General features: G+C 46.2%; 2 protein-coding genes across 2 annotated transcripts in view; both read left to right on the top strand.

Annotated features, from left to right (window-relative positions):
- The window catches only part of PRKAG2 (protein kinase AMP-activated non-catalytic subunit gamma 2), a 170,652-nt gene extending 167,836 nt beyond the window's left edge, over positions 1-2,816 (top strand). Inside the window, 1 exon segment of the mRNA XM_059819051.1 lies at positions 1,937-2,816. Coding sequence (XP_059675034.1) covers positions 1,937-1,968 — 32 coding nt within the window. The 3' untranslated portion in view covers positions 1,969-2,816.
- A 7,025-nt stretch (positions 2,817-9,841) lies between these two features.
- The window catches only part of RHEB (Ras homolog, mTORC1 binding), a 41,871-nt gene continuing 39,621 nt past the window's right edge, over positions 9,842-12,091 (top strand). The window contains exon 1 of the mRNA XM_059818905.1: positions 9,842-9,961. Coding sequence (XP_059674888.1) covers positions 9,910-9,961 — 52 coding nt within the window. The 5' untranslated portion in view covers positions 9,842-9,909. The remainder of the gene's footprint in view (positions 9,962-12,091) is intronic.

The raw sequence follows: 12,091 nt of genomic DNA, 5'->3' as shown, positions 1-12,091 counted from the left end.
CTTCGACCACATAAATAACTTCAGTGTCACAACAACTAAAGCAAAGCCCTCCTTTGGCTTTGTGAGGAAGACAAAAAATGTCTTGAGGATTACAATTTTGCCTCAAAAAAACCCCAATACCAGACTAAGCAAATGGAGCTGGATGTGTCCTTCAAAAAAGAAAGTCTAAATATGAGCTTAACTGGGATCTCTTACTTGCACTGATAGATAACATGATAATGTGAAAGTCTCTTCTCTGTCCATTTAAAAAAGTTAAGGTAGCTTTTTGAAATAGTAAGATTCCTCCTCTGAAAAGTAGTAATTCGTGATACTGCTGGAAGTACTATGTCAGTGCATCTAGTTCCTTTTAATGACCTGGAAGAGCAAGTAACGCAGCTTTCTGTGACAGGTACGGATGAGTATGAGAAATCAGCCCAAAGGCCAGGGTCAAATGGGCTCATTGCCTAGGAAGAGAAGGGAGGGGTATAGTAAAAAGGGGGATGTAAAGACAGGCAGATGGTGTCTCTCCAGGCAGAGGAGGTAGTTTCCCCCATGACTGGAGGGTAGAAGGATCCAAGGAGGGTAGATCTTACTATTAATGGAGCAAAGTTTAGACAGAAAAGATGAATCTGGATACTGACAAACCAAGAGCTTTGTTATACTGGAATAACATGGAGACTTAAGTTGCAACTCTGTGTGCTGATATAACAGTGCTCTGTAATTAAAAAGGGCAGTTCCTGCTCCCATACTCCAGGCCATGTGCTTCTGACATTTAGCGTGTGGCTGCACCCACACTCATGAGATCCCTCTGTGAGCTGCTTTAACTCATTGATCTAACAGGAAACCGAACCAGCAAAAAAGCTGCAGAGTTTTGTCAGTTTGGCACACTAAACTGGCTCACAGAAGAGTATAGTACTGACTACCAGAGTTAGAGTAACAGAGGGGGCAGGATTATGCCACTGGAAGAGATGAGGTGAGGGAAGGCATTTTTTAAGTGCAGTTAGGCATTAGATTGCAGTTCTGCAGGCAACTGCCTGATTTTAGGTTGGGATTTGTTTCATGAAGTGAGGATTTCTACAGTGTAGATCTACTTTGTAGAGTCCAGAGTGTGATTTACCTCTTAAAGTGGATATGTAAGAACAACCAGATAAATCACGCCCTAAGTGTCCATTTTTCTTCACAGACTAGAAAGGAAAATTTATTGACTGGCAGGAATTAAGACCAGCCTATGTTAAGGGGAAAAGTTTCAGTTGTAATGAGAAAACTGGTTGTGTTTAATGAATTTTTCAGTGTTTGATTATACATTACAAGTAGTAACTCCAGGTTGCTGGCAAGAGATTCTTGTTCTCTAGAGTTAGATGCTGAAGCCAAACTCACCATAGGGTTCAGTCATTGCCCAGCATGTGGCTAGTTTGAGTACTTGGAGAAGAGGTGAGATGCTATACGGTCCTGCTGAGTAAGTCTCTTGGTTCCCTACTGTAAGCAAAATCTGCCTCTGAGCCAGGAAAAATGCATCCATCACCACAGTGTAGTTAAACTGAATTCTTACATAGTTTACTCTCAAGCAGGCCTTCATTTTTCAAGGCTATTAAGATGATTAAGCTTGGCTTCTAAGCTGATGGACAGGTTTGGAGTGTGGCTTTTTCGTTGGGTTTCTTAAAATAAATTTTTGTGCTGGGGAGAATCTTCAAAGCCACTTTTAGCAACTTCCCAGAAGAGTTACTTAGGCTACCTTGCCAAAGAAGTTAGAAGCAATAATGGTCTCCAGGGCTTCCTCACTGTGTTCACATTAGCATTTAGCAATCCTGCAGCGTATTCTTTATAAACGGTGTCCAGTACTAAGATTCTGATAATGTGGTCAGACAAAGTTGCAGCATTCAGAATGAGCCATGCTTTTCCAGAAGCCAAGTGCAATGCGCATAAGGAAATCATGCCTACTTTCCTCTTCTGTTAACAGGTGCCAAACAAAAGGAGAATGAAAGTGAATGACTGCTGTGAATGTATACGCGTTTGTAGGAGAACTTGAACAAAGTTTCTGGGTCAAGTTTGTCTCAAGAACAGTGACTGCAATAGAACAGAGCAGGATGGTTGAGAATGTGTATTGGGACTTAGTGATGGATGATGAGTCAATTCCCCCCCAGTGATGTCGCAAAAAAGCAGCATGACAAAAGCTTATGTTAAAATGTAGGCTTGTATTTCAAAATGTCTTCAAAACATTTGCTGGAAGACTTCACATTATGTCCTTCATTAAAATGCACTGTATTCTGAAACTTTTCATTTTGTATTTGACAGAAGTCACTGGTCAGCAATGGATATATGTGACATAAGGCAAGTGTATGGCATATTCATATCATAGTGCCTTATGTCAAAATACAGCAATATGTCATCACTGTTGCCCATCACTGTCAAAGGAAGTATTGTGCTAAACGAGACACTGTATTTGAATGTGAAAGTCTTTAAACCTAAAACCAAATCAGTTTCAGTTCTCATTAGATTTGTCATAAAAGCTGTAATTTGAATATCGGTAGACTTCTTTAAAATTTCAATGACAGTTTTGTGTTAAATGTTGCATTCTGAACGGAGATGTAAAACAAGACTGATTTTAAAAACAGCTTTATTTATTTTTACTTTCATGACAATTTTTTACACATCTTTTGGTGGATAGCTAATATTTCACCATTCATTAATAAACTGTTGATTGTTATACAAACAAGTGGTAGATTTTCTCATTATTTAAAACTTTGGAGTTGCAGATGCTGTGGCCTGTTGATCAGTCCACATTACTTGAGCTGAAGATTCCAGAAGCATGGATCAAAAGTGCTCTGTACTGTAATACACAGGTACCATGGAGGAAATGAGGTACCGGAGATCAATACTTTAATCTGTATTAAAGTGTAAAACGGCGTTTGTACACAACCGGAACTTTTTATTGTTTATGATTTGTACAGAAGTGGCGGAGTGAGGAAAGCTGTGGCGTATTTGCTAATGTAAACGTACTGTAAAGTTTAAAGATGAGACTTTTATAATTGTAGATTCTTGTAGATGGAAGAAATTAAACCCTACAACATCAGTTTGTTTTTAGCAGTTCTTGCCAAGTTCTTTTGCATGTATAAATGTACGTGCATTTTGATTAGTGTAAATTAGGTATGGAAGCATTCTTATTTTCCTTCGACCTTAAAGGTGGCTTATGCTAATGGAATAATGCTGGCAGTACTTCTTTTTACTTTGTTTCCATCCTGAATACTGTACTGGAATAATGCAGTAAATTGATCTGTTATTTTTCCACTTATAAGCATAGAGGTAAAAGGTTAACAGTTCTCAGTTTGCTTATAAAATGTGAAGTTTTTAACAGTAATGAAAAACCCTTTCTTCGGAACTTTTCCACTTTTCCACAATAAGAATTTAAATTTTTAACTAAATGCGTGAAAATTTTCTTCTTACTGGCATCTTTCATGTATAAAAATATTCCTGTAGCACATAATGGAAACTGTTCTCTTAGACTTCATCTCACTTTCTTACTCTGTGAAGAACATTGTCAAGTCTTCTCCGGTGTCTTTTCTGACTAGGTAGATACCAACTCTGTTCCCTGCAATTCTGGACGGTATTGAATTGAAGTAGCTGTTTTGGCCTAACAGCAGTGACCTTTGGGTCTGGTGCTGATTGCTGCCATCAGAGACAACATCAGCACAGCTCTGATTATCACTCCATCTCCCCAAAGATAGAAACTAAAACTAGTGGCTTTCGTTCTTTGTGGAGATAATACAAAGTTCTCATCTACCGCAAATTAAGTGGTCAGCAGTACTACCTGCAAATGCCACCCAAGCTGCATAGATGCAACTTTGTGAAGGCCCGGATATTGCTGCAGCACTGGCACTGCAGCCTCCCTGAGGAGGTGGGATGCCAAGGAATTGCTGAAATGCAGCATGAGATCTCTCTACCTGTCACTAGTCTGCATGAGCATATTCTTCAGCCCTGTGTTCAAGGTCTTTTTGAAGATAAGGGTTTAAGGGTTGAACCACCACTAGCTACTTCTTTTATATACTTTACTTTTTAGAACAAAATGTTTTGGCCCTGTTCCATGCAGACAGCTTTGGGACTGTCTGCATAAATTAGTATGCAGAAGGCCGGAATGAATTTGCAGTTTTCAAACAACCATGTACAGACTTACTAACACTATTACCGGAGCTGCTCACGGGTTGAGGACACAGGACTAGTAAAATTATGGAAAGCAGCTGCCTCAGTGAGGAGGAGGCTCCATGTTCTGGAATTCAGTTCTGAATTTTGAATTTGTGAGAAGTAGACTCACAGCGTAACTCCACAAGCGTGAATAAACTGCAGTGCTACAAAAAGACACTCACCTTATACTGGCACAAGTACCAGTGCTGATGCGGTAAACAAAGCTAACTAAATCATCTAATTTATTAATACAGATCAGCTTACTACAAAGCTAGCAAAATGCTTGTTCCAGCTTAAGGGAGGCACAGGAATAAGAAAATGAGAGCAGAGAGAGGAGGGGTGACTCAGCAGCAGTGCAACATATACCAGGTTAAAGTGTCAGTGCAACTACAGCTTTGATCTAGGACCCTTCACGAGGCTTGTGAGAGGCCTCCAGCCATGGGAAAGGATGAATGAAATGTCATTAAACTCAAGTTCTTGCACATTTTCTTTCCTCTGGACAGGCTGCAGGCAGTACTTACCGTTCCGAGACCACAGCAATGGCTCCAGGAGCTCCCTGTCTTTCCCCAGACAGGGCCATGCTGCAAATAGAGATGGCAGCAAGCTTCCCCAGTGCCTCTGCTGAAAGCCTGTTCAATAGCGTAGATGATTTTCTGTCCTGAGGCTGTGAGTTGCTGTAGAAATGGATTATATTTTAACAGGCAGGACTCTAAAACACGTGATTGATTTCTGTTCTTCCCTCTGCATTTCCTTGCCCAGCAAGAGATGTCTGTGAAAGATAATTATTCTAAAGTGCTTCTTGGTCTTGGAAGGGAGCAGATCAAGTTTGGGTTTTACCTACTCTGGGTATTTTTAGCTGTTTAGGTGTAAGAAAATGTTTCTTAGTAGACTTCAGCCCTCAGTACTTTCCATTATCTGGGGATGCTGTGAACTAAATTAGGAAGATTATCCTTTGCTGACATTGATCACTTGACGGATGAAAACATTTTCCTGTTTTACTCCTGCAATCCTTTCGGTTAAAAGGTCCGAGACCTTTAAGCCCCCCAACAGTATTTGCTGTTTACTAGGAGCTGAACTGCAATTGTTGTGTATCCCATGCCTATTCATCTTCTTTTACTAAGGAGTATTATTCTGCTGGGGATGTTTTGGTAACACAGAAAGAACCAGCCTCACTTTCCGAGGCCCGAGCTGTTGTCCCTGCAGCAGACAAGTGGAATCTGACTGAAGCGGTTCCAAAACTACTACGCATTGCTTTGAGAACACTCGTTGCCATCTTTCGAGAGAGCGTAGGGTAAGTTGAAGTCTTTCAGTTTTAGTCTGACTAGAATTGAAACCACACGTGCTTAACCCTGCCACACAGCAGGGTGTTTAACTGCTCGTACTGAACTCTCCAGTCAGTTCTAGAAGCCAGCCTACTTCAAAAGTTTCTGTGAACTTTCACCCCTTACACTCCCATATTGAACACTTATTAGAGGTAATTTCCAGAGGAAAACATCATGCTGAATAATTTAATACTACCCTTGTATTCTCACAGTGCATATTATGCAAAAAGAATGTTCTGCAGACACTGCTCTTTACTCTTAACTTCAGGTCTTAATTTAAATGTGGTTTTGAAAGTCATTTTCTTAGTCCCCATTTGTTTTATGATAATTGCAGTCAGACCTGTTCCTGCTGAAGTGAATGGGAACAGGAGGTGCCCTGTACTCACACATCAAACTCATTCCTTTAGAAAAAAAAAACCACATCCCTGCTAGCTGCATACAAGGACCTGCATGGCATTAGTCTGTGATGTCAGTGGGCCCTGTGAACTGAATTAGTTCCTTAATTTGATTCTACGAACATTTTGCCAGTGTTTCTAACTGAATATTGGAAATACGATCGTTGTGAAAATACAGGAGCAGTAGGAACAAGCATAAGACTGCACTGAATGTACTTTGTCACCTATGTCTATGCTGTCCGTGTGGAAGCGTGCCCAATGCAAACACTGCACATACTGCAAAAAACTCGGGAAGGTCTTGATTTGCCAAAGGGCAGAGCAGGCAATGATATTGGGAATTGCTGTTACAGGAATTGCATGTGCAAGTCAGAGCTGTCCTGCATTTGGAATCTGAGTAGCAGTGTGTTCGTGGGTTTGTATGTACTGTATTATCATAACAATACATGACTGTTATGTTTACGACATGAAATTTGTCGTGGCTTTTCCTCCATCACATAAAAGCAGACATAGGCAGCTAAAGAAAGACGTGTTCCATTTTTGCAGCCTCCCTCAACATCCGTTCCTGATCTCGCTGCACACACGTACTCTATGGGTGCTTCCAGTTCTCCCTTTTGGAATTTTCTCTTCAGAACCTAGGCCATACCTGATGTGTTGTATTCATTGACCATGACTGTTGTTAACTCATTTACAATAAAATTAATGTAATTTGTAATCTGAACTGATACAGAGGCTACAGTTGATTTGAAGGAGTATCTGGTGAAGCAGGCCTGGAATACAGCCAGTGCATAGGTGCATGCTGTACGTCACTTGTCCCCAAGTTCTCTGAACTCCTTTGTAGTTCACAGCACAACTTGCAAACACTGTACAAATGAAGAAGCCTGAGTACGACCAGGGAATGCACAGGCAAAGCCTTAATCCCTACTGCTACCATTGCTATGGAACACTCCACTGTGGAATCACCACCTGAACATCACACTTAGATTGTTAGGGGGGGGACAGAATTTCAGCGAAGGGCCCCTTGGTGAGTGCGTGAAGCTGTTCAGCCCTAAACATATAAATGGCAGGAGTTCAAATAAAGTGTAATGCCCTGATGAGACACGTACGACATAGGCATCACAGCCAAAGGTGTACTCTCCCTCTGCACCAGAGCACTCCAGGAAGTGCTGAAGGTTAACCTGGGCGGGAGAAACACAATGAGAGCCTTATCACCACCCAGATCCTCTCATCTCTGCACAAGCTGCTACCGCTTGAGTAGCAGTATCCCCGAGTGCTCTCAAAGGCCACTCAGCACTACTGCCAAGTTCTAGAGCATGGAGAAATGACAAAGTTCCCGGAAAGTTCTGTATTTGCCTGTATTTTGAGCGTCCCAGTCAAGATAGAACAAAACATTTGCGTGATCCTGATGGAATAAGGATTATTACCCAATTCGTTCCAAAGAACCAGTGGAACAAAAGAAAGTCATAGGTTTTTCTGCAAGTTTAAAAAACACCCGTGCCCAGGAAGGATGAGTTCTGGGTTCCTGCTGCAATACAGGCTCAGCAAGCATGGAAGGTATCCTAAGGTAGGACAACTCTATTGCAATTAGAGGCAGTAAATAAAGCAGCTGATGGGGGGGTGGGGGGAGCAGAAACCCTCCAGTAGTGAGCTCTCCAAAATGAGTAGACAGTGAACAAGTGTAAGTTGTTAACAAGATAAATAAATAGTCAAGGGTGCAGAAGCGGAGTGGGATAAGAGTACAGGAGAAGATCTGATCAAGAAAAGTAGGGTGTCAAGGAGGGAGCAAAACCAGAAAATCTCACAAATTCAAAAATACTGATGCTTACCACTCTGAGCACATGGAAGGGTATGAATATATTTTCTGAAAATGCAGATTAGGTTTCAGCAGAGTGAAAAGCACAGTGCCTAAATACAACAGGGAAATAATAAGAACTGTAAAGATATGGAAGTTGACAGCATAAGTACCACAAACTTCACCTATGTTTCCAAATCCATTTATGCCATTGGAAGGTAACTCTTACCTCAGTTCTTTCAGTCCTCTGGCTCAGTAATTAGCCCAAATTTTGGACCATGCCACAGTTTCAGAGGGAGCAGGTGCAGAGATGACAACACAGCTGCAGAGATACCACACAAGGGATGGTCCTGCAGGATTACAGCTACTGCAATCCTTGTGTCTTTTAAAACACCACTCATGTCTTGTTTAAAGACTTTTTAAAACACGCAAGGCAAAAAGGAATAAAGTGATCTGCATCGGACAGGACTGTCCCTCCACCCCTCATGGAGAGCTGCGAACAAGACCACTCTGGTAACAAAGGCAGGATTTCTAAATGCTACTCTTTCCTCAGTCCCACCAAATCCACCCGTGTGGTATGATTGCACCAATCCCTGTGGTGTGACGGAGTGGGAATCCCTACCGTAGGGGGTGAGAGAGGATGGACATGGACAAAGAGCATGCAGAACGACATCCATTGCAGCCATCCCTGACAAAGTACATAAATCCCCCATTTTCTCATGAAATAATTAAAGGCCACCATACCTGCTGTTTCACAGTTACCAGTACTTAGCCTTCAAGATCCTATAATCCAGAAAATGAAAGGTATAATCAGACTATCCCAGAAAATACAGATACCCCATTAATCTGCTTCTTCAGAAGCAAATCACTTTTGTGTATAAATAGCTTTTTTATTTGCTTTAGTTCCCTCTCACCAGGTTAGATGAATGCTAGTACATGGGAATGAATGATTGACATCAGGGAGAAGAAAACCCATCTCCCTTAACATGACCAAGCTGTTTGTTAGGTTGGTTTAGTCATATCAACTAGTTGTACTCTCATGATTTTTACTTCTAAACAATGTCTATTTTTCACTAAAATGTGGAATCGGTAAACATTACCAAAAATGTTTGCAAAGTAAGTAGCAGTGAAGGTGGAAAAAGGAAAGTTTCCTGTTCATGCCTTTCTCCCTTAAACTCTGCATCCATTAAGTGAAGTCACCATCAGCACATGCAGCACTCACTTTTTTTGAAGTCTGAAACTCACCACCACATGGATCCCACAGATAACACCTTTCTTCCACCCCTCACCCGTCCCTTTACGTGCATTTGCCAGCACTTCACAGACGTTCAGATCCAGCGTTTCCCCAGAACAACCAAATTTATCTGCGTACAAACGCAGTGCTCTGAAGAGGCACTGAGGATTTCAAGGAAACGTCGCAGCCCGGCCGAGTGACCCTTTTCGGGACAGGCGGCCCGGCAGCGCGTCCTTGGAGCCTCCGGGTCTACAGACCGCGAGCGCGGCCCGGGGCCCGCCGCCCCGACAGGAAAGCCGGCCGCCGCCAACCGCCTGCAGCGCGCCGGGTCATGAAAGGAACGCCACACACACACAGGAGCAGCGCCGGATCCGATTCACCGGCGCGTCGTGCAGCCGCCTTCCCTGGGAGGAGCCCCGTGGACGCGCTCAGAAGCGCGGCGGCCGTTAGACCCCCACGGAACGCACCAACCGCCCCTGAGGCGGCCGCGCGCCACTGCGCACGCGCAGCTCTCAGGCACCCTCCGCCCAATCCGCGTCCCCGCTCGCCCTTGCTAGTCAGCTCCGCCCCTTTCTTTGAACGCCGGCAGTTACCGCAGCCGCCGCTCTCGGCCAATCGCCGCCCGCGCTGCCGCGGCGCCGCCCAATCGGCGGGCGGCGGGGAGGGGCGGGGGGGAAAGGCATGACGCAGCGAGTTTTTCCGCTCGCGGCGCCAGGCGCCGGCTCTCGGCGGCGGCGAGGTCGCCGCTCCGGCCTGTGACGCGTGACGTACAGGTACGTGAGGGGCTGGCGAGCCCGGCGGTCACGTGGGGAGGGCGCCGCCGCTGCTGCCAGGCGCCGCGGGTCCCGTGCGGTCGGCCCGCCGCTCCGCCGCCCCTCCCCCCGCCGCATGTCGCTGGCGGCGCGCCCCGCTCCCCGTCAGCCGCCCGCCGACCGCCGCCGCCGCCTCCTCCAGCGCCGCGACCGCAGCCGCTGCCGCCGCCCTTGATGTGGTTCGGGGCCGGGCGGGGAGAAGATGCCGCCGTCCAAGTCCCGCAAGATCGCGATCCTGGGCTACCGGAGCGTGGGTGAGCGCGGGGCGCCGCTGTGGGGTGGGGGGCAGGGAGGGGGGCGGCGGGCCGTTGGGGCGGAGGTGCGGCGCCTTCCCCCGGCGCGGGCGGCCCGTCCCGGGCTCCGCAGCGCCCCCCTGCCCGCGGGGGAGCGCGGCCCGGCCCGGCCCGGCGGCCCCCGCCGCATCGCCCTCCCCCGCGGCAGCAGGTGCAGCGGCGGCGGCGGGGAGGGGAGGGCCGGCCCGCTTCCCGCCGCCGGGAGCGCGCAGCCGCGGCGGGCGGGCGGGCCCCGCCATGGCGGCGCCGCAGAGCGCTGCGGGCCCGGGGCTGCGGGCGCGGGGCCGCCGTGCCCTTAATAGGAAGTTTCACCACACCCCCCCCGGCCCCGCCGCCGCGCTCCCGGCCGGGCCTGCCCTAACGGCCGCGCCGTGCGGACCCTGGAAAAACCGGGGCGGGGCGGGGGGGCGGTGAGGAGGTTCTTGCCCCGCCGGGCGGCTGCCGGTGTGCTGACGGCTCACCCCGAGGGGCCGGCCGCCCCCGGGGAAGGGGGGTGACGCCGGGCGCTCCCGGCGCGGGTGGTTGCCAGCCCGTGGGACCGGTAAGGGATGCGGTGCGGGCCGGGAGCGCTCCGGTCCCGCTGGCTCAGGGAAGCTGTGCTCTAACTCCCTCCACGCGCCCCTGCGTAGGATTTAGGGCCAGTTTTGGAATGCCGAGGGGAAACCAGGTTGATCTATTCCCATTTCTGGCGTCTCCCCCCCGCCCCTGGTCGAGATGCTTCATATCTGCTTCAGCAGCGTAGCGAAGCCGACCGTCGAGCCGGTTGTACTCTCTGAGGCCGTGGGGTTGTATTGACTCGGTGGTGTCCCCCGCACGGGATGGTGTTGCTTTTGCACGGTGCTGCTGGTACAATCCAGAGCGGACTGATCTGCGTGGAGGAACTTCCTGGAACCGTCCAGCACAAGGCCGATAAGGTTTTGTTCTATAACTGCCCACACCTGTAATCCTTTTTCCTCCTACAGTCACCATCTTTGACGGAAAACAGTTTCAGATGTTTCAACGTTCAGGTTCTTAAAGCAGAGAGGAATAAGCCATAGTGCAGCTATCCAAATCGATCAAACTTAAAAGCATAGATCAATGTTGAAGATAATGTGCGGTTGGAAAAAAAGATGCTACAGAGAGATACTATGCTGCTATAAAAGGGGTTTCTACGCTAAAGTAGTGGCTAAATCATTAATCTATCTTTAGTTATGCGCTCAGCAGAAAGAACCCTTAAAACAAAGCTTTTTTTCAAGATCAAAAAAAAAGGCTAAATAAGTGAAGGCGTTTCTTAGATCTTATATGTAACTGCAGCCTGACTTTGAGACGGGGTGAGGCTGAATTTGTCTAGTCCTTAAAAAGAACAGCAAGTAGTAGATTAATCAGTTTGCATCGTTTGTTGCAGTCCGTTTCATTATCTCTCATGTGTGTTATGTTTTCGCTTCTCTTTTTTTCTTTGAGCACTGGTGAAAACAAGCAATTGGCAGTGTAAGTGGGAAGGAGAATGCTTGAAATTCTGTCCTTTATACGTCTGTGATGGGGACTGGGTGTACTGTTGAGCTTTGGTCTTTATTCTGTTGACAATGACAAGCAGCAGTCAAAAAATTAGATGATAGTAGGGATAGTAGATGATAGTAGGGATAGTATACTCAGCTGAGGAAAAATAGAAGAAATAGTATAGTATTGTTAATCTGGTTGGTGATGTTTTGAGCAATAGTACTCGTGCGGAAAGGATTCTAGAAAGAGATGGGCAACGAGTTACCTAATGTCTATTAAGATCTACTGCTGAACTCTTCCAACTGAAGTTTTTGGAGACTAGTGCAGTGTTAGCCTTGATGGGACAAGATCAGTTTTATTAGGACAATTACAAGTTGTGGGAACATAGAATTAAGAGGGAGGAAAAAAATGCAACATTTGAATAGAGCTAATGTTCATTAAGGTGGGGAATGATTCCAGAATTTGAAGGACTGGAAGGAAATGTTTTCTGAATTTCATTTTATAATTAGGGAGCTACATTGCTTTGCCATTAACATTAATCTTGACCCTGGAATGAGGGAGGCTAACTCTGATACGTTGTAAAATGTTTACAGTTTCGTAGGTTAGCATAAATGT

Source organism: Gavia stellata, chromosome 6 (genome assembly GCF_030936135.1).
Source record: "Gavia stellata isolate bGavSte3 chromosome 6, bGavSte3.hap2, whole genome shotgun sequence".
In the NCBI taxonomy this organism is placed as follows: domain Eukaryota; kingdom Metazoa; phylum Chordata; class Aves; order Gaviiformes; family Gaviidae; genus Gavia; species Gavia stellata.
Note: the sequence above shows the minus strand (reverse complement) of the source record. Positions and strands in the feature narration are given on the sequence as shown.